The 26,387-nt window shown below is 37.9% G+C and overlaps 1 protein-coding gene across 1 annotated transcript in view; it reads left to right on the forward strand.

Moving 5' to 3' along the window:
- The first annotated feature begins 2,068 nt into the window (after window positions 1-2,068).
- clcn1b (chloride channel, voltage-sensitive 1b) overlaps window positions 2,069-26,387 on the forward strand; it is a 42,010-nt gene continuing 17,691 nt past the window's right edge. The window contains exons 1-15 of the mRNA XM_084385557.1: window positions 2,069-2,135; window positions 10,744-10,963; window positions 11,055-11,186; window positions 18,282-18,410; window positions 18,782-18,915; window positions 19,785-19,862; window positions 20,911-20,989; window positions 22,977-23,102; window positions 23,693-23,777; window positions 23,980-24,081; window positions 24,276-24,360; window positions 25,308-25,463; window positions 25,573-25,642; window positions 25,893-26,003; window positions 26,164-26,377. Of these exons, the coding sequence (XP_084241683.1) occupies window positions 2,085-2,135; window positions 10,744-10,963; window positions 11,055-11,186; window positions 18,282-18,410; window positions 18,782-18,915; window positions 19,785-19,862; window positions 20,911-20,989; window positions 22,977-23,102; window positions 23,693-23,777; window positions 23,980-24,081; window positions 24,276-24,360; window positions 25,308-25,463; window positions 25,573-25,642; window positions 25,893-26,003; window positions 26,164-26,377 (1,772 nt within the window). The 5' untranslated portion in view covers window positions 2,069-2,084. The remainder of the gene's footprint in view (window positions 2,136-10,743; window positions 10,964-11,054; window positions 11,187-18,281; window positions 18,411-18,781; window positions 18,916-19,784; window positions 19,863-20,910; window positions 20,990-22,976; window positions 23,103-23,692; window positions 23,778-23,979; window positions 24,082-24,275; window positions 24,361-25,307; window positions 25,464-25,572; window positions 25,643-25,892; window positions 26,004-26,163; window positions 26,378-26,387) is intronic.

A 26,387-nucleotide genomic window follows, 5' to 3' on the forward strand; every position in this document is an offset into this window, starting at 1 on the left:
GAGCCAATGTCTTTTCTGTACCACAGAAGAAAGCCATATAAGTTTCATCAAGTAAAGAATGATAGAATGAAAATTGTGTGAAATTCCTAGGTTTTTTTTGTGGTTTAAACTGTACAGCACATGAAATGTTCCATACATATACATGCAGCCCATATATTCATAATTTTATAATAAAAACAATCAAAATAATAATCTTACTAAAAATAGATAGAATTTTTTATGATTACCTGGATGTCATGTGACCATTGACCAACATCAGAAAACCATTAACATGCAGATGTGTCCTTAAATATGTGTGTATATATATATATATATGTATATGTGTGTATATGTATACATATATGTGTGTGTATATATAGATAGATAGATAGATAGATAGAGTAAATATTTAACGTCTAAAGGGATTGGCTAAAAATAAAAGTTTGGGAACCCCTGCCTTAGGGAAATGTCTCTAAACATTTTGGTCTCTAGAAGCCATCCAGAATGGCGAGGGACTTGGCAGAGAGTTTATATATTCGTCAGCCCGTTCATCAGTCGTTGTTGAATCACAGCAAGAGTGTGTTGTATTTTAAGTCTGTGCGGGGCTTCCGAGTTTCCTCGCTGCTGAATTAAATGCTGTTGTATTGAGTCACGTTGCCTCCCTCTACTGCCTTCCAAAACGCATTCTCACTCATCATGTTACACGGGTGCCCCCGAGAGGGTGGTGTCCTGTCAAAAAAAACACCCGTGCTCGCCAGAAGGAACGAAAACAAGAAGAGGTAGAAGTAAAACGGAAATCCAGTTGGGAGGGGTTCAGGGCGGAAGATAGATGGGGAGGCATGTTGCTGCTAGTAACGGCTGAGAGCGGGATGTCGCTAATGTGAGATGAGGCGTGCGATGAATCACTCATTCACCCATCCATCTTTATAGTGATTTTTATCCGTTTATCCTCTTGCCCTCTTTAATTAATCCTCCTTAGTCTATTTCCTATATCCTGAAAGTGTTTATTCTAGGGTTTGGGTTATACAGTATGTTTCCTATTGATTACAGAATGTGTTTGTGTAGATAAAATTGGTTCCCTAAAAAGAATTTACCATGGTAAAGTAATCGTAGTTTCCTACAGAATACCAGAGTTGCAAGTTATTAACATTGTGAAACTATAAAAAAAAAAGACAGGTTTTCCAAGACTGCAAAACATGAAAATAATTTTGAATTTCAAAAGTGTGGTTTACTTTACAGCACTTGAAAAGTAACAAAAAATTTATAAACTCTAAGAATAAAATCATTGAAACTTTAAAAACTTTTCTTTCATTCAGATCATTTTTTTAATGCATTTATTCAAAGCAAAACTTGAATAAATTTTTTGTGCATTTTAAGAATACATTTTACGTTTAGGTTGCCCATGGTTTTGGAAATAGAGTAATTTATAATTAAATTAATACAATCTTAAAAGGTCCAAGTAAAGTCATGTAAATTAGTACCATATTGTTTCTCCTTATCGGGTCTGTTTTAAAATGAAAAAACTGATTTTAAATAATGCTCGACTCTGAAGTGATTGCAGTCTCTAAAACATTTCTTAAAATCCCTATCGTTCTCTAGAATGTGAAAAGTTATGGAAACTCGTAGCTCAAAATGATTGAGAACACTGACTTTGTGTTAAAAAAAAAAACGTACTAGTTTCCCTGATTGCAGTTCTAGCTTATGCCAAATTTACTGATGCCAAGTAATGGGCAGAAACTATGGTTTAACACCACCATAAAGTTTTGTAAGCTTGTTTGTGATGTGTTTGTGTGCTCTGCACCTTCATGTGTGTTGTTGGTGTAGTGTTTTACAGGTAGGCCGTCTCTCTGACCGTTTGTGGATGGTGTGCATTAGTGTTCCAGTGTATCTAATTGAAGAATCACACGTCTCAGCATTTTTCTTGCATGTGTGTGTTGCGGGTACTGTAACATAAGAGAGAAACAGCGTGTGTATCTCGCGCTTTGAGTGGGGTGGTGTGTGTAACTGAATAAACGGGTAAGAGCCGGTGAGTGTATGTGTTTCATATGCTGTAACACAGGAGTGAGACTGTGTGTGTTTATTTTTGGCTCAGTGCGAGCGTGTCGATGGCTGCCGATGCGTCGCAAAGGAAAGCTCTGAGATACCAGCAAACCCTGGTCAGTCACTGTCTTTCTGTGCCTCTTTCTCTCTCCCGTTGTTTTGTTGTCTTGCGCGCAGAGGCGTTTCGCTGTCTTGCTGTTGGTGGGTGGCTTGCTGAGGTTTTGTCGTGGTCAGTCGGGTCTGTTCTAACCTAGAAACGCTTGTCTGCCCAAAATACGACTCTTTAAATAATGGGTCTCAAAGTCTTTCACTTCACTAGCCTCGGCTTTAATTGATTTTCCATTCTATTCTTAGTGGCGACACACATGGAGCTCACTGGGCTGTAATAGCACAAGTCATGAATAGGTATGAGAATTGTCGTAACCTGTGTCAACACCCTGCTGATTAAAGGCAATATGTCTCGTAAACTTCCATTAGTGTCAATACTGTGGATTTGTGCTTCCTTGTCAGATGTTTATTGGCAGAGAACCATGCTTGTGTGTTCTACTTTCCACCTTTTTGCTTTTTTAATGCTTCTCTGTCATTTTATGATTGCTTTAGGCAGCTTCCAGTTGGAACATTTTCTGTCCAAAATCTGTTTACTGGATCTCTGCAGGTCATTCGGGGTTAAAAAAGGTCTCAGGTTTCTGAAGATTCTGTAAAATATCTCGAATGCCCTTGAGGATTATTCGTAGAATTGCTTAACTAAGCAGATGTGTGGACCAAACCTCGTGATTTGTGCATATTCGTGCTAACCTACGCAGTACATCTCTGCTGCTATATGCTAGCAGAAACCTGAGCATGCAGGTTAAATATACGCCTAGCCCTCTCTGTTGGGCTGCTCTCGGTGGCTGCTATACGGCCAAGAGGAACGTATGGTCAGCTGGTCAGGTGCATTAGGCTATTTGTTAGAGTTTGGTTCCATTGGACAGCTTATTAGGAAGGCCTAAAGACTGTATTAAAGTAAAAGGAAGTCGACTGAACTCTAAAGGTCAAGCATCAAAAGCAAGCGCGAGAGAATAGTCGTAAATGTGGTGTGTGAGAAAGTGAGACGAGGGGGGTGAAAGAGCGTCAATTCTTTAGCTGTCAGTTTTGCACTGTCACAAGTCATTAAGTTCCCACACACAACCTCCCCTCAACCTTCCTTTTCTCCACCTGTCTTCCTCTCTTCTCTCACTCACGAGTTCCCACATCGATTTTCCTCTTCTACCGCACAATATGGGAAGATCGCCAGAGCCGAGAGCTTTTTTTAACCTCTGTAAATTTTACGCATAAACGCATTACTGCCCCTGCCGTCCCATTTCTGTCTGTCTCGCGCACGCAGGAGATTCCTGTAGGGAAAATGATCCAGTCAGAGAAAAACTCGATCAGTAGCCCTATTCATAGGCTTTATGTGAATGTTTACCTCTGTATAATCAGATTTACTATGTTGTTACCATGTTGCTGCTGAAAGAGCATTTTTTTCACCCAAGACATTACAAGTGTGTGTGTGGCAGATTTTGCCAACTTGAAGGGATAATTCATGTATAAAAGAACATTCTGTTATCGTTTACTCACACCCTCATGCCATTCCCAGAACTGTATGACTTTCTTTTTCATGCAGATATTTTGAAGAATGTTGGTAACCAAACATTGTATTGACAAAAAAAAAGAAAAGACACGATTTGCTTTATATGATGAACAGATTGAATTTAGGCTTTTATTCATATGTTAACATTCAATGCACACATCAGTTGTGGTAAACGGAAGCTCAAGCATGTTTGCTTGACTTGTGAGAACCAATGAGGTTCATTCTCATGTTACGCATCATGTTTGAGCTTCTGCAAGAACCAATGAGGTTCATTCTCGTGTTACGCAGCACGTTTGAGCTTCTGCAAGAACCAATGAGGTTCATTCTCGTGTTACACAGCACGTTTGAGCTTTGGACCAATGAGCTTCTGTTTATATTCGCTGATCAATGTTTATATGTAAATAAAAACCTAAATTCAATCTATTCATCATATAAAGTGATTGCTTCTCTTCCGAAAATTTGGCTTAACCACTCAATTCTTAAGGATTAGTTTTATGATCTCTTTATGAACGTTTTGAAGCGTCAAAGTGGTAGTTGCGTAACTGTCAATGGAGGGACAATGGAGATAAATGACATGAGGGTGAGTAAAAAACATTTTTCATTTTTTGATGAATTAGGAAGAAAAAAAAATGACCTCTTTTATATTCCACAGAAAGAAAGAAAAAGTCACACAGTTTTGAAACGCGAGTAAATGGTGACAGAATTGTATTTTTTGGGGTTAACTATCCCTTTAGTTAGGAAATGAAGGGATAGTTCACCCAAAATTAAAATTCTATCATTCTTTACATCCAAACCTTTGTGGCTTTCTTCTGTGGAACAGAAAAGACATTGGAATCCCACTGACTTTCATTATATGGACAAAAACACTATTCATATGATCTTTTTATGTGCTCCACAGAAGAACGTAACTCATACAGGTTTGGAACAAAATGAGGGGGTGTAAATGACAGATTTTGCATTTGAGCAAACAATCTTTTTTCATTTAATTAAATTCAGAACTACACAGCCACTAAGGGAAAAATTGTGATGGGGAAAAAAATATGAGATGGAAGGAAAAATGTTGCTTTTGCGTTCACATTTTGTGATGGATATAAAGTGGGAGGAGCTATATTTCAAAACTATTGCTTTTCCCTGAGAAACTGCGTTCTCTCGCAACACAGTCACATTCTCTCACAAAACATTTGTGTTCTCACAAAACATTTGGTTTCTCTGAGAAACTTTGCTTTTGCTTGGGAAAGCACTGAAATATAGCTTTTCCACCTCATTTCCATCACAAAAGTAAACGCAAAAGTTTAGCGAGAGAACGCAAACGCATTGAAACATAATTTTCCTCTCATCTAATTTTTTTTTTCACCATGCCCCTTTAGGGGATCCGTACCGAACAGTTTCTGTGAGGGTCAAGTTTAGAGTTGGAGGATGGAAAATATAATGCGCTTGATGTAAAAGAAAAGAAGTCAATGGAAAGTTTCCACTATGATGGGAAAACCAATGCGTGTGAATGCTCTTAGATGATCGGTGTATTCGTTTACCGCAGTGTTTGCTTATACTAATGTTAACAGCACTACGTGTTGTTTTTAATGGTCACAGTTAAGTGATTTCACTTCCAGGTCATACAGCTGCTGATGACCCTTCTTTAGCACAGAGGCCTCTGGGAGTCTGACTGCTGAATGACAGAAATGAACAGACTGAGAGTGAAATGGTGAGAGTGGAGGAAGTGTGCAGGAGATAAAAGGGTTGTTGTGTTTGAACTTTTACTTCATTATTGGGCAGAAATGCAAATAATAATAATGTTTTGATGATGAATTAGCATATTCCTGAGGTTCTGAGAATTGCAGACTACAGAATTCAGCAATATCTAAACCCAAGCAAGTTTGTAAACCAACTTCTTTTGCTTAAGGCTTTGTGAACTGTTTTTCTTTGTGGAACTTTTTTATAACTTCATGTAATTATTGATAAATGCTTTACTGTTCAGTAGTTTCAAAAATGGATATGCTGTGTGAAAATACACATGTATAAAAGCTTCTCATTTAAATGTCTATCATCTAATGAATCTGTTCAGCATTATGTAGTGTTGCGTAGCCTGGTTTTTGACCATCGACACAAAGTCTGTTGCGCGCTGTTTTAAGGTTGGGTGAATTGTTGATAAGCTGGTCTTAAAACGTGCACAGGACTGTCTGCTTTACAAAAAACACAGAATAAATGTGCCTGAATACGTTACTTCATAATTTATATGTGTCCAAGGTAATAAAACGGATTACTGAATTAAGGACAAATACTAATATGCACTTCTGTGCAGTGTTTTCTTCTAATATATTTCTGATTCAATGCCTGTAAGTTTGGGTGATAACCTGGCAAGTTTGAGCAAATTCAGTCATTATTTCTTAATCAAAAGCACTTATAATCCGAATCCAGTTCATGAATTTGTTTCCAGGTGAATTGGCGAATACTTTTGAACTCCTTGAAGTTGCTTAAATCTGAAATCGTCCAGTTCGATTTAAGTAGTCCATGTTAATAAAAGGACAGTGTAGAGGTGAAAGGAAACGTTAGAGATGTCACTTTACGTCACAAAGCTGATGAGCAGCAAAAAAAACCGCACACATCAATCAACACCATTAATGCAGGTTTAACTGAATTCAACTTAAGCACAGACGACAATGAATGAAATGATGCAGAAAACGCTTGCACGTCCAGATACCTGCAGTGGACTTCATCTGACCGCCAGACAGGATTAGGAAATCACAGCCCTGTGAATTAATAGCTGCTGACAGCCCACTGTCAACCACAAGTGCTCTGCATTATGGGTAATGTGGTTTACTTATGCGTTAACCTACAGGACACCTCCTATGAGGCAGATACAGTTACTAATATTTGAATATTTCGTGAAGGTGAAAAGGAGAAGGAAAGGAGGAACCGAGGTACATAGCAGGCGAAAGAAAATGAAGATAGGAACAGACTGACAGAGAATAAAAGAGCAAGATGATAAGGGAGCCCATCAACACTTTTGAAACTGTTCTGAATTATGATCAGATTCTGGTGAGGTTAAACATTTTATATATTTCTTCTTTTTTCTCAGCTTAAACATTTTGGTTACTTCTTACCAAATACTGTACAGTGTTCCATTTCATAACTCTTAAATGGAAATTTTGGATGAAGGTTAATCTATATTCTAGTAGTCTCACAGAATTGAATTCCTTTTTTTCTTGGTGCTTTGTTAAAATCACTGCTTAAACAAACAAAAACAAAAAACAGCAATACATATCAAAATATATGTATAAATTAATTTGCTCATTGTGTCAACTACTAATACCAAATTTAAATAAGTTGTAATGTGTGTGCATAGGTGCCGAACCCGTGTGTGGCTGGAATGGCTGAGCACCCACGGGAAGACACGAGATATTCTCCATTCATTTTAACCAATCAAAAAAATCGATTGCTAATCACCCTCTAATGAAAGCAAGAGCTCCCTCATTTGATACTGTAATCAGAATATCATATTGGCAAAAATTATTTGGCAAACGCTCCAGTTCGTATTTTTGCTTTTGCTTTGGAGATTGCAAATGTTTCTATTTACAGCGTGTTTTTGCAGCGGTGAGCAATGTAGCCAATCACAGACATGTTTGTTTATCTCTTGAATGCAATGGCCAGTCAGAGGTGTTTAATTTAGTCCGAATCCAGTTTTTTTCAGTACCGATTTCTGCACGCTCGCAAATCCTCTCATTAACAAACGAAGTGTAGATACGATGTTAGTAAGAGATTTATTGTTCAGTGTAGACAACTTTATTGATCATAACGGAACTTTGTGAGATTGCAATTAACTGAGATGAGTGACGGCTTTTTAGTGATTATTAAGGGATCGCTCAGTATTTGGTTGGTAATGTATTTCCACTTGAAAGTTTCCAAGTTTTCTTTTTTTTAATGTGATTGTGAAGGTCTTGTCTATGTGGAATGGTATTTGTAAGAGTGAATATCGAAAGACGAATTGTGGGATTAAGTGTGGGCTCCCTCCGGCAGAAACATAAATCTGTGACCGTGTTAATTATTATTTAGATACTGTATGACCAGTGTGTCTTGATCTCCTGATCAGTCTGTCAGTGAATGGGTCAGATTATATTATTATACTTACACACACGCTCATACACACGCACTGACCAGCATAACTGTGTTTTAATTAACTCTCAAAGTCACTATGTCCTTCAATGCTTACATCTGTTAGCAACTTTCACTCTCTCTACTCAGCCTGTCTTCCTGTCTTTCTTACTTTCTCTTGATTTTTTTTTATTTTTGTGTGTGTGTCTCAAATCCTCCTATATATTATATGGTCAAATTCAAATCATTTTAAAGAATCATTTTATTAATTTCAGTTGTTTGGCGAAGACATCATCTGATCTGTGCGTTTTGTCAGGCCCAATGAGTTTTAGGCCACGGTTGTAAAGCTAAGCCTTCACTGTGAAAATCAGTTAGAGGAATGAGGAAAACAGGTGTTTGAGAGAGAAAGAGAGCGAGAGAGAATATGTTGTCCTAAAGTAAATGTTTTTCTGTTCCGGAACAGTCTCTCACGCTGTCATCCTGTATAAGTGTACTGACTTTTTGGAAAATTGAAGAGTCAATGATAGAATCAGCCTTGGGTCTTCTCTATATCTGACGCAAACTCTAGTATCTTATCACAGTGATGTAATAGATGAGAAAGGAATTAAAAGTTTGTCAAATATTTTATTCAGTATACTTCTTATTCTGTCAGTTTTTTTCACTCCAGGTTTTAGTTAAATCACCTGTTGCCCGAGGGGGTGTGTGTGTGTGTGTGTGTGTGTGTGTGTGTGTGTGTTCAAGTGTTGTGTATAAATGCTGCTGGATAGTGTGAGATGCTCTGTGGAAGAATGTAAAATCTCTATACAGTATGTTCAAGACTGCAGCTACACAAGAGGTGGGTTAGCATTAGTCTCTATTATAGATGCATTTTATAAAATTCAGCATTCTTGTTCACTTTCATTTGTTTCATAACCCTTATTAATTAGGGTCACACTTTATTTTAAGGGGAAATAGTTACGTTGTACTTTACTTAAGTAATATGAATTAAATGTGTAACTAAGTTACCTTAAAATAAAGTGTAACCCTAATTAGTATTACTTTCAGTAATTACTTATTAATTAAGATGACATTAACTTTAATGAATATTAATAATCATAATATTTAAGATTATATATGCTTACATATGAAGAGTTCAGATGCAAAAGCCTCTAAGTGTCATCTGAAATTTTCTTCTAGAATGGTCATTTTTATAAAGCTTGTATATTTCAGTTCAGTCATTTTACTTATATGACAATTAATAGGTAATTTGCATTGCCATTTAAGTGAAATTACTGAACTTAAATATACGAGTTTGATCAAAATTATCATTCTAGAAGAAAATTTCAGATGGCACTTAGAGGCTTTTGCATCTGAACTCTTCATATATTTGTAGACAATATTTTGTGATAGTACAAATATACCGTGTATTTTATTTATATATATATATATATATAAAATATACATATATATATATACACACATATACACGCACACTTAACAGATCATTATTTAATGTACTTTCCTCAGTATTTAATTATATCTTCATACCTTAGTTGCCATTAACACTGTCTGAGTCTGACTACTGGTTTACTATATAATAATTGTTAATGAATAGATTATTTTGTTTAAATCGCTGTCAATTGTTAGTGAAAGAGAATTACTTTAATTTGTGTGTTGAAATTAATATACATTCTGGTCCACACTTTTCAGTGTTATTACAACTTCCAGAAAAGTAAAAAATTTGTTCTTGGATTCTACATTTAGATAACATTTTAAGTAATAAAGAATACTGTATTTTACATGTAACCTATTTGTATAATTTAGCTATCATCAAATAATTGTTTCGTTGACTGATAAAGCTATTGAGTTGTTTTTTTTTTTTTTTTTTTTTTTTATAAGTTAAATCCCCCAAATGTTTGTTGGCCATTCATGATGCCATTCATTTAATTCTAACATGCTTTTATTCATTTATATATTTATTTATCACATTTTACATATTGAACTAAATATATCAAATACACTGAATATTTTGAGTCGTACATTTATATTGAGCATTCTTGTTTTTGAGTGTGCATGAGGGGGCTGAATCTGATCCCTTCAGTCTCGCACCATGTGGGGTCTGTGCTGCTCCAGAATGTGTGTATGTAGGCGTGTGTATTGGGTGTAATGGAAGGAAGGAGAAGAATGTCTTCGTGGATCACTTCCTCCTTTACTGGCCAATAGCCAGGGTGTGGTCTATCCTGATTGACAGCTCAATATTTGTGCATTTGTATACTTGTGTAGTCGCAATGAAATCAGAATTGATCATTATTATTTTTATATGGCCTCCATTTAGTTTGCAACGCCCACTTTTAATGTTCCAGTCAATTTCCGATGGATAAAATCAAGTCTCGCGCTACTTTTTTTTTCTTTTTCTCGTTCAATAAGCCACTTGGATATACATCACAATAGCGAAGAAAAATTGGAAGCAATTTCTGGTCCATGCCGGACTTGAATCTGACTTGTCCAGACTTGAATCTGTTCTTTCTTTCTTCTGGGGTGTCTGCCATTTTTTTGTTCGTTCAATATAGTTATACAGTTTGAGGGCTACATTTTCGGGGTGAATCTTGTGTGTGTCGGTGCACTGTATGATTGAGAGTATCTCGGGGGAGCGCTTTTTCCATTCTGCCCTGTTCGACAGCCTGACTATTTCTGTCTGACACATACAAATGACTGTAACTCACCACCACACACACTTACATTGATTCACTTCACATTCCTACTTCTACAAGTATTCTACATGCTTCTACATGCACACAATCACACTGAACTAATGAGCACTGTGAAATTTGTGTGAAATCAGGACTTCTGTGTAACAAAGGATTTTTCACTACTGAATTGCGATATCTATATCATCAAGACTATTTACACATATTCTCAATTTTGCATTTTCACTGCAGTAACAGCAGATTTGACCTCCATTGATTTTCTTCACTTTGCTGATCAATGTAGGCTAAGTGTCATTTTGTCATTTCTGTTCTTGGTAGAAAACCGCGTTCTGTCTTTTTCAGCTGTACGGGGAATACCGGGAGCAGCTGGGTAATGTTGCCAGACGGGAGGCCACACGTCTGTTGACTGAAAGGCAACGGAAGAGGCATGCCGGCAATGCCAAGGCAACCAGGAGAGGCCATGGCCGAGCACATCATGCCAGCCTGGATGTGGGGCCCATGACACCAGGTTTAAGCCCCATCTCCTCTATAAAGAAGCCACGCCCCTATTCCAAATGCCAGGGTGAGTGACAAAAAAAACCTCATTCTGGTTACCTAAAAATGACATGCACTGTTCTAGTGTGAATAGCCATTAGAATGTGTTTGCTTTGCAGACTGTCTGGGCCGTATCCAGAGGTATATGGTGACAAAGCTGGGGGAGGACTGGATCTTCTTGGTTCTTTTGGGTCTCACTATGGCTCTGGTTAGCTGGAGCATGGACTATGCCAGTGCCAAGAGCCTACAAGGTATATCACAGTATATGCCTATTTGATGACACTTAGGGTGCTTTTACACTAGCACTTTTGTTGCGGACCCACCAACCGTGCCCGAATCTACCTAAAAAGGGTGGTCTGGGGTACAGTTCATGTGAACTCCGATACGGTTCGCTGCTGATTTGAACGCAGTTGTACTAAATCGCGGAAGTGAACCGCTATTGATACCGTATGATTCAAAAGAAACTGTGTTTTTCTGTGTTCTGACTTTCTCACTTTCCTGACAAGGGTGACTGATGCACTGGAAGCAGAGAGAATGTGAATTTCTCATTTGTGCTCGTTGTAAGCAGAAATGGACTCCCGCCGCCTTAAAGCTGCAGTCCGTAACTTTTTTTGTGTTTAAAATGTACTAAATTTATATAATAAGCGAGTACATCATGAATCCATTTTCCAAAACGTGTTTTTGTCTTATCCTGAATCCCTACAGTATACACCTATAATAAGTGTTTACTTTCGGACTATTTTAGACTGGTTCGGGTCGTACCACTGCGGAGTAGCATAGTACCTGCGTGACTCGTCATAGACATAAACAGACAGAAGTAGCTCCGGCTACAATGTTCTTCCGCAAGACGCATGCAGTCCTGTTTATTAACCGCTAGAGCACCAAAAGTTACGGACTGCAGCTTTAAAGGGGAACTGAAACGAAATAGGAAGTAGGCAGGCAGTGATATTAGTTTGTTGTTTTGTTACCAGGGCGCAACCATCTCGAGCTTCAACGGTCCGTGACGTCACTGGCATGATAGGCTACCTTGACAGCTCCAGCAAAATGGCATCTCAAGAGCATAACAGATCGAGAGGGGGGTCTTATTGCATTGCAAAAATTCAAAAATTGTGATCTCAGGGTGGCTACAGGTAAAGTTAAATTTAAGACTTTTTAAAACCACTTCTAAATGAAATTTAAGACCAAACTTACGATGGAAAAACAAATCAAAAGTGGAAATATAAAGTAAACACACTGTTCAAAATGAACAGTATGGTAAAATGACAATAATCAATTGAGTTTAAGAACATTGACTATATGTGTAATGCGAAAGGATAACACAAAAATGTCATTGCTGTCCTAAATTATATTTATTACAATATTTTCTGAACATTTATGTCCAATTAACAAATACTTATAAAATCAAGTAAATATAAAAAATATTAATGCCTCCTGCATTTTCGCGGTGACTTGACACAAACATATTTAAGACCTATCCAATCTGAATTTAAGACAATTTAATACTTTTTAAGGCCTTATTTTTAGGAAAAGTGATTTAAAAGTGATTTAAGACTTTTTAAGGACCCGCGGCCACCCTGGATCTGTCCAACAAGCGAATATAACACCTCCGATGCCATCAAGGGCCAAATAACCTGTTTGCAAAATGACTGTGGCATAAATGTGACCATGGGGGATCCTGTAAACAACCTCTTAGTTGTTATTGTGATGTTCACATTAATCCGACATCGAGGATGCTATCCAATATAAGCAATATCCATCGACGACACCCGCAAGACTTGTTAGTGTGATTTCAGCCGCTTTCAAACTGTGTATGAAAGACGCGGTGGCGCGCCTTGCCAGTTTAAATTTGACCAGCGTACACGTCTAAACGCAATGCACAGACAGCCAGCTGTCACAGCGCGTACACTTAACTAAATTCTCTTTATCGTCTTATTCTATGTGTATCAGTATATTCTAGATTTTTCCCTACATTACTGTAGTTCTTAAAGTGACAACAGTCTATATAAGAATCATGTTGCCATCTCTGCCTCACTCTGGAAAAAACGCGTATGTGTGACGTAGTGGGCCATGTGGTTTCCGTATGAACGTGTACCACTGTGAGTAATAAAGCCCGAGTTCATTGCTGCAACCAACCGACGCCTCACTGTTTTGTGCTTCGGCTCTGTAAAGCCCGGACCACTAGACGCAAGTTACCTGCCACGAGCCAAGTTATGTTGAGACCAGCTAGCTCCCAACTACGGTTCGGAGCGTGGAAGCTGTAAGGGTAGTAATCAGTATATGTTGCATTCATACAGTGAGGAATATGCAGTTTTATTATTTCATTTGATGATTCAGTTTCTTACTCAAATGCTGTTTTTAGTGTTAACTTATACAGTTAAAAAAATGTGTACAGTCAAAATCAGTCAGAGTAGCAGTAGAGTAGCCTGACATAACGTTAGTAGCCTACAGCGGTACCATGCCAGTGACGTCATCAAACACGGCTGCGCTCTGATAACAACAAATGTAAATTTCAGTATTGGGAAAAACTTCATGTTTTGTTTTAAATATTATTTTTGAATTAATTTGTTTACAATTTTAATAACCAACATGTTATTGAATTATATTTTGTTCGTTTCAGTTCCCCTTTAAGAACATTTGCAGTACATTTGTGGCAGATAGACGCAAGTGCTGTTATGTGCTGATGCTTTGGAAACAAAATCAAAGGTTCAAAACCAATATGTAAAAGTGAGGTGAGTAACCTCAGTATGCATTTTAAAGCCTTCCCCTGCGTCGCCTTTACCTATCAAACTAAACAGCTCCTGCTTTGTTGATGCAAACGTATCTCGGTTCGGAATCAAACAATACGGTGTGAACACAATCCAGCGGAGGTGGTGGGAGGGGAGAGCAATCGAACTCTGGTTTGGACCAGAATTTAATTCGGTGCATCCCTATTTATAATGTTATATAATATTTGTATTTCAAATAAATGCTTTTTTTCCCTTTCTTTTTTAAATATTAATAATATTTTACAATGTAAATATTTCACAAAATGTTTACTGTATTTGGAATCAAATATATGCAGCCTTGCTTAGCATAAGAAACTTTTTTTTAAAATCTTACCAACCCAAACTTAAAAAAAAAAAAAAGTGTGTATTCTCAGATATGTATGCAAGACATATTGCATAATCCGGCGGTCTTTTGCTGATAGTTAAACGTGAATTTCTCTGTTCAGGTAACACGGAAAATGAGTAAACATTGCTCATTTACATTGACTACCGACACTAACAATTCAAAGCGTTTTGAAAGTTACACTTCAATGATACACTATGACACCACATAACAATCAAATTAATTATAAACAATAATGTATAAAGTATATGGAAGTTGCTCTTGCCAGTCTCAGAGCTTCAATTACTGAGAGCAGGGCAGTCTCAGTTGAGTGTCCGCTTTTGAAACTAAGGAAGGAAGGAAGAGATCTGGTTGAAAACAACTCATTCAAGTGTTTTCACGACGAATGGAAGAGGAGATACCCAGTCTGTATTTTCCAGATGTGCTGGATTTAGAGTGGGTTTCTTAAGCAGTGGGGTTACCCGAGCCTGCTTAAATGCTGTGGGAAAGGTACCAGTGTGAAGAGAGGTGTTTATGATGTGTGTGAGTGCTACAACTGAGGATGAACTGGCTTGAACTAGGTTAGTGGGAATAGGACCAAGAGGACAGGTGGTAGGGTGATTGGAAAGGAGGAGTTTGGAGACTTCTGCCTCTGAAAGTAGAGAGAAGGAGGGTAGAATGTGTGTGTTAGCTGGTAAAATGTGTGTGTCAGTTTGTGGATTGGTAAATTGGCCGCTGATGGTGGTTGTTTTATTTATGAAGAATGTGGCAAAATCGTCAGCTGTTAGGGTTGATGAAGGAGGAGGAGGGTTGAGAAGAGAGGAGAAGGTTTTGAAAAGCATGCGAGAGTCAGAAGAATTGTTAATTTTGTTGTGATAGTAAATCATTTTAGCAGTAGAGATATTAGCAGAGAAGGAAGAGAGGAGGGATTGATAAAGACCAAGGTCAGTAGGATCTTTCGATTTGCGCCACTTCCTCTGCACCCCTGAGTTTAGAACGATGTTCACGGAGAGCATCAGATAACCAGGGGGCAGAGGGTGTGGCACGGGCTGGCCTGGAGGAAAGGGGGCAGATCTGGTGGAGGAAGTGTGGATGAGACCAGAGAGGGTAGGCAAGAGGGTGAGTGAGCGTAGGTTTCGCCGAAAGGTGACCTGTGGATGAGTGTGTGTTGTGTTCTGAGGCAGGTTGAGGTTGAGAGTGAGGAGGAAGTGATCTGAGGCAGGGTTTCTCAAACTCGGTCCTGGAGGGCCACTGTCCTGCACAGTTTAGCTCCAACCCTGATCAAACACACCTAGCTGTGAGTTTCTAGTGATCCTGAAGACATTGATTAGCTTGCTCAGGTGTGTTTGATCAGGGTTGGAGCTAAACTGTGCAGGACAGTGGCCCTCCAGGACCGAGTTTGAGAAACCCTGATCTGAGGTGTGCCGTGGGGTGACCAGTGTATAGTCAGTGGAGCAGTAGCGTGTGTTAATAAGGTCCAATTTGTTACCTGATTTGTGAGTAGCCGCAGTAGATACTCGTTTGAGGTCGAATGAGGCAAGCAGAGTGTGGAAATCAGCAGCTTGAGGTTTTTCTAGGTGGATGTTGAAGTCTCCAAGAACTATGTACCATCCTCAGGGAAGGATGAGAGCAGCACATCAAAATCCTCCAAGAAACTGCCAAGCTGACCTGGGGGACGATATACAACTACAAAATTGATTTTTATAGGGCTAGTGATGGTAATTGAATGTGATTCAAATGAGCTGTTGTCACACAGAGGTGGTAAATGATCAAATTTCCAATCATTTGAGATGATCAGACCTGTACCTCCACCCCTACCAGTCAGACGACGGGTGTGTGAGAAAGTGAAGTTAGTGGAGAGGGCAGCTGGTGTGGCAGTGTCCTCTGGTCTGATCCAGATCTCAGTCAGGGCCAGTAGGCTGAGACCTGAATGACTAGAAATAGATGTAATGAAATCAGCTTTGTTTATAGCGGACTGGCAATTCCAGAGACCAATAGGAAAAGAGAATATAGTACTAGAAGACACCGGAAAGGTACGCAGGTTGTTAGGATTGTACTGCCTCTGATGTGTGATATTTGATTTACGCATGTTAGTAATAGGGATTTGAAAACACAGTGTAAGAAAGATCAGATTAAAGTTGTATAGAAGAGAAAGGAAACAAGAAAATTAAATAAACAACAAGAAATTAATACTCAAGTGCCTTGTCAGTGTCCTTTCTCGGTGGAGTTGCACAGGTTGAGTCGTTGGTCTTTACAGTCTTCGCTCTTCACACGAGGGCTGCCGCGGTGCACTAACGTTAACCTATTTTATACACGCTTAATACCTCGTTATTGAATACAGCAGGCCACGTCCTACTATTTAGCCAAGCGAAACTCAAAAGTCACGACACACAAACAAATGCCAAACGGGCCCGCGTTTTACCAGAGTAGACACAGTAATGTTAAATACAAACAAAGTTTCCTAGCAACAAAGAGCCGCGCTAAAATCTAACTTGAAAAGTAAACACTCACAGACTGATGCTCTCTCCTGTTGTTCGACTGCTTCTTCTAACAAGTACTAGCAGATGGGTAGAATAAATACTTTAACTGGCTTTGGTCACGCCCTACTATTTAACCAAGCGAAACACAAGACACACAAACAAATGCCGCGCGTTTTACCAGAGTAAAACAAAGTTTCCTAGCAACAAAGTTTCCTAGCAACAAAGAGCCGCGCTAAAATCTACTGGGAAAAGTAAACACTCACAGACTGATGCTCTCTCCTGTTATTCGACTGCTTCTTCTAACAAGTACTAGCAGATGGGTAGAATAAATACTTTAACTGGCTTTGGCCACGCTCTACTATTAGCAAAGGAAACCCTATGAAGGAAACTCAAAAGTCACGACACAAATGCCACGCGTGTTTTACCAGAGGCCCTTGCACACTGAGTCCGAAATTCGCATGTTAAAATATAAATACGACCTCTCACGTTATGTCAAGCACGCTTGTACACTGCCTGCGAAACTTTCGTCCGTAAAAACAAACAGAATCAGGTTCGATTTTCTGCGTTTTTCGCATCCGTAGCAAGCATTTTTAATGGTGTTTTGACAATTCAGAGCCACCGAATCACGAAAGCGAAAAAACGCATGCGATAATTTCGGACTCAGTGTGCATGGGCCTTAACAAGTACTAGCAGATGGGTAGAATAAATACTTTAACTGGCTTTAGCCACTATTTAAATAATTAACCTATAATTAAATAATGTAAAGCCTGACATGAAATAATAGTCCACATTTCCTGAATAGTTGGAATAAATCACATTCTAAGAAACGGAACAGTTTATTGAACCTTTAGACAAAATCTTAATAAAAATAAATCTAGTAAAAAAATGTTTTGCATATGTTATCATGCTTTTATGGTGCATTATAGTATGATATAGGAGAAAAAAAAACAGCTCAATTTTATTCAGAGGCCCAAACTGACCAAAAATACCAAAATTGGAGCAGTTGCTGATATTAATATAGCCAAAATGTAAGATGAATGAGGTCTTTATAACAGTATAGCAGACAGCTTACATAAAATGCATATAAATATCAGTTGTCACTCTATATCTCCCTATAATATGTCTTAGTAAGATGATATTTAAATGCTTAGTTTTATGATCAAAGCTCTGTAGTTTTTATTGTGGGGGTCAAAACATAAAATGTATCGCAATGATGATGGAGAGATGAACAAATAAATGTTCCTCAAAACCTTGATGTGTCATATTTGATACTCGCATTTTTACACAAGTCTTCTAAAATTGATGAATGGATGATCAAGTAAACCTAAGTGCTTCAGTCCAGTAAGTATTCATCTTAAAATATCACTAACAATATAAAATATATTCTTATGTTTACTTTATGAATCGTTTTACAAGTACTGTATATTAAATGGCTTTTTGCTTGCTAAAAAAAAGTATAAACTCTAATTCAGATGACAGAAGGTATGTACAGTAGAAGATTGTTTTGGATCATGATTCATGTTGATAATTTAGGCCTTAGAAATGTGTGTATTAAATATGATGCAGTAGGCTTTACAGGATTAATAGTTAGTAATGAAAGTCTTTCATAACTTTTACCTGAGATGCTAATTGTATGAAAGTACATCTTTCTGTTGTACCCTGTTAATCAGATAACAAATTATGGTAAAAATATTAAACTTCTTTTCTTCCCCACTTATAGTGGGACCTGATCAAATAAAAAGTGCCCTAGAACTTTTCTTCTACCTCTCTCTCTAACAGCATATAAGTGGATGTATGGAGAGCTGAAAGGGAATGTGGCTCTGCAGTATCTGGCCTGGGTCTCATATCCCATCATCCTCATCGTGTTTGCATCCCTTTTCTGTCATCTGGTCGCTCCACAAGCCATAGGTATGCTTTTATTTCATTCCTGCTTTTATTTCCCTATATTCTCTGTCCTTTACCCTTCCACACTTCTATCAGTGTCACAAATCTTTGTCTAGTTTGTGTCCTCAATACTTCTCAACCACCCACAATACATCAAATCGTCCTACCCGCTTTCCAAAATGTGATCATCATGGTCTTGTTTTCTCTTGCTTTCTCTCGCCTCTCCGCGCCACAATTGTTTTGATAGCTTTCTCATGTGCCATCAGATATACAGAGGATATACAGCAATCTTTTTCATCTTTAATAATCGCTGTGACAGGATCTACACTCTGTGTAAAATGATGTTTGTGTTTTTATAGATTAATTTCACGCTCTCTCTTTTATCTGTCCCTCAGGCTCTGGGATCCCTGAACTCAAGACCATCCTCAGAGGTGTGGTGTTAAAGGAGTATCTGACACTCAAAGCATTTGTGGCTAAAGTCATTGGTCTTACGGCTGGTCTGGGCAGTGGAATGCCCATCGGGAAGGAGGTGGACCTCTTCTACTTATTTTATTATATTTTTTATGTATAAATGTATAACATTTAATTTAAATATGTAGATGAAGTCTTTTTTTTTTTTTTTTTTACTGTAACAGATATTAACTTTATGAAGATTTTGTCTGTCTGACTGACTGCTTGTCTATCTATCTATCTATCTATCTATCTATCTGTCTGTCTGTCTGTCTGTCTAATTGTATATCTAATTGTCTATCTATCTGTCTGTCTATATAATTGTCTCTATACGTCTCTCTATCTATTGTTGGATAGTGAAGGGGAAAACTTGGGTCTTTAACTGTAAATCCCCTATCTATCTATCTATCTATCTATCTATCTATCTATCTATCTATCTATCTATCTATCTATCTATCTATCTATCTATCTATCTATCTATCTATCTATCTATCTATCTATCTATCTATCTATCTGTCTGTCTGTCTGTCTGTCTGTCTGTCTGTCTACCTATCTGTCTGTCTATATAAATATATATATCTGTCTGTCTGTCTATCTATCTGTCCGTCCATCTGTCTGTCTGTATAATTGAATCTATCTGTCTGTCTGTCTACGTAATTGTCTCTATCTATCTATCCATCTATCAATCTATCTGTCTGTCTGTCTATATAATTGTCTCTATCTGTCTGTCTGTCTGTCTATATATCTATCTGTCTGTCTGTCTGCCTCTCTATCTGTCTGTCATTAGTTCAGATATATTGCTAACTGGTTGCACTAATTATCACTATTATTGCAGCTCTTTGTTGAATTCAGAAAAATTAATTTTGTTACATAAATTCTCTTCATAGATACAGAACGTTATTCATCTGCTGCAGTTTTATTGATTAATAAGCTCTATTAAATCCTCAGGGTCCTTTTGTGCATATTGCCAGTATATGTGCAGCAGTGCTGAGCAGAGTCATGTCCATCTTCACCGGTGTGTATGAGGTAAAAATCAGCCCCTGTGAGCTTGTTTGTGTGTGTGTGTGTGTGTGTGTGTGTGTGTGTTTGTGTGTGTGGCATTAATATGTGAGTTACTCTACCGAAGCTGCTGACCTTAATTGCTGATCTAGGATCAAGTTACTTCTCATTGGCATATAAATTCCCTCAACCATCACGAGCTATTTTATGAGTAGACAGATGCCAAAACTGGTCTCTGATCAACTGTTAAGAACTGCTTTAGGATGTTATACTCAGTTTAATATTACAATCTGTGTGTGTGTCTAAAGTTTATGAATTTAAATATATTCTAGAGACATACTAATTGCATATTTCTCTGCTCTCATTCCCTGTATCCTCACCTTATCCCCGTCTCATTGTCTCTCCCATAATACCTCATTATTTTCGTCTGTCTGTAATAATAGTGATGGTATTTTTTGGCATGCGTCTTGAATGTGTGTGTCCTGATGCTGTTATTTTAACCCCACCCAAATCACCCAGAATAGTGCCCATGTTCAGGATCTGCTGGTGTGTGCCTGTGCGGTGGGAGTGGCCACCTGTTTCGCGGCCCCAGTGGGAGGCAAGTCACGCCCACTTTTACCCAGCATGCATTGCGTTGTACCATGTATATGCACTCTACATCAGAGTTCAAAACATAATATTTATTCCTCTCTCATCTCCTTTCTCGTGTTTAGTTTGTTTGTGCTTAGTTGGTATGTGTGTAAAGCTTTGGTTTGCCTTTCATTGCGACATTGAACGAATCCACAAAAATTGTTTATTCACTTAATCCTTTCGTTTTTCCTTTGCTTCTTTTTATCCATCATTCCCTTTATTTCTCCTTCCATTCGGCTGTACTCTTTCTTCTTATTTCTCTTTCATCTTTACTTCTCTCTCCCTCCCACGCAATGTACCCGCTGACATTCCAAATCTATTCTTCTCTTCACATCCCTTCATCTCCCTCCCCTCTAACACCCTTGTTCTCCTTTTTGTTTTCACCTCATACTCCCTCTTTCCCCCTCTCTCTCTCTCTCTCTCTCTTCTGTCTTGGCGTCAGTAGAACCCCTATTGTTACACAGACATACTGACAGTAGGATGTGCTGTTGGGGTGGGCTGCTGTTTCGGGACTCCTCTTGGAGGTAAAAAAATCTCCCCTTCTTTCTGTCCCTGTTGATTTCAGTTCCTCTTCATTCTCTTTCAGCTTGATGCCTGCTGAATAATTAACCTCATCAACTCTTCACAGTTAAAAGCACCCGGGTGTTATAAATTCATATGCTGTGCATGCTTTATGTATCTTAAACAGTGTGTGTACTCAGAGGAGAGCATGATAAAGAGTGTGCTAAAACATTTAAGTACTTTTAGAGAGAGAATGTGGATTTCTAAGTGTGTGAAATTGTGAATGTAAATTCCTTTTGAGCTTGCATAACTTAATTTATTTTTCTCTCGTTAAGATCTTTGATAATGATAAAATACTTCGCTTAAAGGAGACATGCAATGCATTTTCAGACCTTTATATTATGTTTCTGGAGGTTAGCTTATAACATAAGCAAAGTTTTTAGCAACAAAAAGTTCAAATATTTGTAAAAATGATCTCGTTCCATCCTTATTTTAAATGCCATTCCTTAAATCTTAAGTAAATGCCCACTGCCATGAATTTAATCATACAGTATACACGTATCTATATACGTACTGCATAAACTACATCAGCATATATTCAACTTGACTATTCAACTTGACTGCTGTCTACACACAATATATTATTCACCTCAAGAAAACATTGTTAATCCATGTACAGTGTGATTTGACTTATTTGACTAGCGGCACTCAATGACACACTTGGTCTCATAATAGCTAAATATTTATTACAAACACACTTAAAGACGTAGTTGCCTCAGTCAGAGGACAAAATACTTGTCACTGCCGTAGATTTCAGCACAAAATATAAAATAAAAAAACGTCAGCACGTACAGCATAAGAAAGAAAAGGTGTCTGGTGTGTAAAGACAAACAAACTAAACATTTGTCGTTTAATTGCTCGGGCACTTTGTTAAAAATAAACTTCCGCCATATATTTGTAATACTTTGATCTTTTGAAAGAGTATGTTTCACAGCCATGAGAAAACCTCCTTGATTTACATACGCATGTTGAGCATGTAGGGGAAAATCGTGATGTTACGTTTCTACCGATTTCAAATCAGAATGGATTTTCATAATTACAAAAATTCATAATTTAAACTGGGGAGTTAGCTTTGTGGTATGATACTTTGTAGAGTAACCTATTATATTGTGTAAATATCAAGGACATTGTGATTTTTCCATTTCATGACCCCTTTAACATCCAGAAAGAACTATAAGCGGGAGCTTTTGAAAGCAGGATATATTAGGGATCCGCTGATAGAAGCCTGCTTTCAAACGCTCCCGTGTGAATCTGTGTAAGAGTGATTGGTGAAGACAACATGTTTTTGAAGAGTTAATCATTGTAGCCTATCACAGACATATGTTGAGCGCGTGAACGCAATGGCCAACCAGAGGTGTTTAAAAATCCGTTCAAAATGCTAGAGGGAAATGCTGGTATCGTCACATTTTTAAAAATTCAGTACTGACTTGGTACCGAAGTTGGTACTTTTGACAACACTAGTTTGAATCCCATGTGGAACATGCCCAGACTGCAAGAGATGCCGTTGCCAGAAATTGTCCAAACGTTGCTTCTGTTCCAGACATTGCTTAAAATAAATGCAGTGCATTTATACAAAAAAAAATGTGTTTTGTGCTTTTGAGATTCACACTGTAGAGCCTTTGGCTGTTTAGTGTGATGCACTTTGATCTGCTTGCTGTGATTGTTATGCTTGCTCTACGTGCTGTATTTATTGTGCTTGCTGTGCTTAAAATACGGTGCCTTATTCGGAGCTTGGCCCTGCATTTCTGCTTGCAGCTATATTTTTAAGTTATTGTTCATTAACAATCTAATTATTGATTTATTATTATTTATAAAATATTATTTGTTGATTGTTGTTATTACTTTTCACCTCTCTTGCACCCTTCTGTTCACTCTCTAAAACTTTTGTCTCTGCTGTTATTTAACTTTCTTTTTTCATCTATATTTATTCTTGCTCTCTCTGTCTCCCAGGTGTGTTGTTCAGTATCGAGGTCACGTCAACATATTTTGCAGTGAGGAATTACTGGAGAGGATATTTCGCTGCCACATTCAGTGCCTTCATATTCCGAGTGCTGTCCGTGTGGAACAAAGATTCTGGTGAGACACGCACACAAGCAGATATGATAAATGAATAATAAATTAATTTCATGGTAATATGTCAAGCTGTCCACTGCTTACTGATCTCTTTAAATTAAAAACATTATTCAACAATTTGTTCCGGTCCTTCATTTTGATAAGCCAAGGAGTGTTGCAAAAGTGCCGATATACAATCCAGCAGCACTGAGACGTTACATTCTTTGTATCACTCTGTGTTTGCAGTCTGTGTATTAGTGCTGGGGATGTTTGCGGGGTTACATTGTTACACTATTAGATAAGTGAGTCACTGAATCATTCACTCTACAGATTAATTTAGAATAACATTTCATCAATGAAACAGTTGCTTGCTGTTGCTTGGAGACAGCTAGTTTTATCCTACTTTACTGTCTTCATTTGGAATGGTTTTCATTTGCGGAGCAAAAATAGACAAAGTAACTGGCAATATTGTGTTTAAAATGTAAATTACTCGTAATTAACTTGTTTATTGAACTATTTCAGGTATAAAAGCAATATCACAAATTCAAAAATTTCTGATGCGAATTTCGGACTCGGTGTGCAAGGGCCTTCAAGTGTTGTTTTTTCCCCCACAGTCACGATAACAGCTTTGTTTCGTACAAACTTCCGAATGGACTTCCCTTTTGACCTGCAGGAACTGCCAGCTTTTGCAATAATTGGGTGTGTATGTGAGTTAGTGTATGTGCATTTACTGTATGCTTGTGTATACATCATACATGCGTTCTTGCACCGCAAAAAAAAACCTTTACCTTAAATGTAGCATTGATAGAAAATGTTTAGTAAAACTGTTGTTTCTTCAAATAGATTGCCATTTTTGTTCCTTAGCTGATATATTTCTAAATGTGTATGTGTGTGTGTGTAGGATCTCGTGTGGGTTTCTAGGGGCGTTCTTTGTCTATCTGAACAGACAAGTTGTTCTGATCATGAGACGACAGACGGCTCTTACGCGCTTTCTCACAAAACAGCAAGTCACCAATTACACATGAACACTCTTTTTAAATAAACTGTTTTAGTTTTATTTAATAAACAGTTTTTACTGTTCTATACTTATTATTCTACTATTTCACTTTTATTGCAAATGAATAAAAATCAAAACATCATTGTAACACGCCATCACAGTGGTAATTAATTACATCTGTGTGTGTTTGTTTGTTGTAGTCGGTTGATTTACCCTGGTGTCGTGACACTAATTATATCCTCAATCACATTTCCTCCGGGCTTCGGCCAGTTCATGGCTGGAGAGGTGTGTATTTACTTTTTTTTAAGTAGACGTCTATAGAGCGGTGTTATTCAAAGTTAACCAGTTTCCTTTGTTTACAAGAGCTCATTTTTAAAAACAGCCTTTGAACATGCACCAAATTATTGGTGTAATAGTGTTGCTTTAAAATGGATCTTTTAAAAGTGCGCTCAGTAAGGTTTTCTTACGTTTCACTTGCTTGCTTATCTTTGTAGTTTGTATCTGTTGTGTATGTACTTTATATTGTGTTCATTTAGATTTGCTTTTATGTTTATGCTATAAAGCGCATCTAGCACTGGCGTTTGTTCACATATTATTACTATTATTATTATCCTTGTTGTTATCTATGGCACCTCATACATGACACACCTGAGAAAAAAATGGATATCATGGATACAATTGAACAATTAATCCCCACAACTTGTTAATTTATGGCCATGCTTTATTAATTTGTTCTCTTGTTTTAGTTAAATCATTAGCCATGTTGTATTTTAATTTTAATTTAGTTCAATTGTGGCCACAATATCTGGTTTCCCCCCCACATCATGTGCGGGTCTTGGTAATTATTGGTAACTCTTGATGTATTTGAAATGACTGGTCATGTGACCCAAACATGGCGGCATCCATAAAGGGGTGACCCACTCCATGTAGAAACAGCTTTTTTTAAGACAGATGCCTATCATCTCATGCGAGTATTCATCATATTATGCATATTTGCTGTTCATTATTTGTTTAAAACTAGTAATTAGCAAAAAATGACTGAGTGCCCCTTTAAATTGAGATTAATATCCTTACATAGTTCCAACACCATTCTATAATAGAAAAGGTTTTCACTTTCTGAATGTCAACTTCATTTGAAGCTAGTTTATTGAGCTACAACACTGCCATTAAAGAGCAGCAATAGAGAAAGAAAGCGTGGAGTCTCTGTTTAAGGTTTCTCTTTTGTCACACAGCTGATGCCCAGAGAGTGCATTAATTCACTATTTGATAACTTCACTTGGACAAAGATCTGGGGTTTACCGGCCCCTCCCGGATTGGGTCGCTCTGCTGCCTGGCTCCACCCACAAGTCAGCGTCTTCGTCATCCTCCTCCTCTTCTTTGTCATGAAGGTGCTCGTCTGTTGTTTGACTGCTGTGGAAAGATTTCTATAACCATATTTCATAACGTATGCTGTGTGAATGCTAATTTCCGTTTCCTCCCACATTCATACATGCTTAGTTCTGGATGTCTGCGGTCTCTACAACAATGCCGGTCCCTTCTGGAGCTTTCATGCCTGTTTTTATATTAGGTCAGTCATTCTTTTCTCATTTTTAAGCATAAAATGTAACTTTTTGATGTTTTTCGAATTATACTAAGAGGCATTTTACTTGCTAAAAATGTATGAACTATCAATCAGAGGACAAGTTTTGATCATGTTGATAATTTAAAGGCCTTCGAAATTTGTGTATAGGGTTAAAATAATTAGATAAGATAATACATATCATAATTTTAATTGTAATGTGACTGAGATAATATGATAATGTTTCTGAAACAAGCAGGAGCAGCATTCGGCCGTTTGGTGGGTGAGATCATGGCCACGCTTTTCCCGGACGGAATTCTGTTTGATGGGATCGTGTATCAAATCCTGCCTGGAGGCTACGCAGTGATAGGTCTGCAAATATTCCCCTTCCAGCCAATCCTTCACACCCCTAAAATCCCTTTTTACTCTTATAGTAGCAGATTTATAATTCTCATATGCTTCCCCTTTCAAATTGTTGAAATCTGACGCTTTGCTTGTCCCTGTGTGTGTGTGTGTGTGTGTGTGTGTAGGGGCAGCAGCTATGACAGGAGCAGTCACACACACAGTTTCAACTGCAGTGATCTGTTTTGAACTGACGGGTCAAATCTCACACATTCTGCCCATGATGGTGGCTGTGATTCTTGCCAACATGGTGGCACAGGGCCTACAGCCATCTCTTTATGACTCCATCATTCAGGTCAAAAAGCTGCCCTATCTCCCAGAGCTCGGCATTGGCCACATCAGGTACATCTAC

Source organism: Rutilus rutilus, assembly GCF_951802725.1.
Source record: "Rutilus rutilus genome assembly, chromosome: 17".
NCBI classification, from domain to species: domain Eukaryota; kingdom Metazoa; phylum Chordata; class Actinopteri; order Cypriniformes; family Leuciscidae; genus Rutilus; species Rutilus rutilus.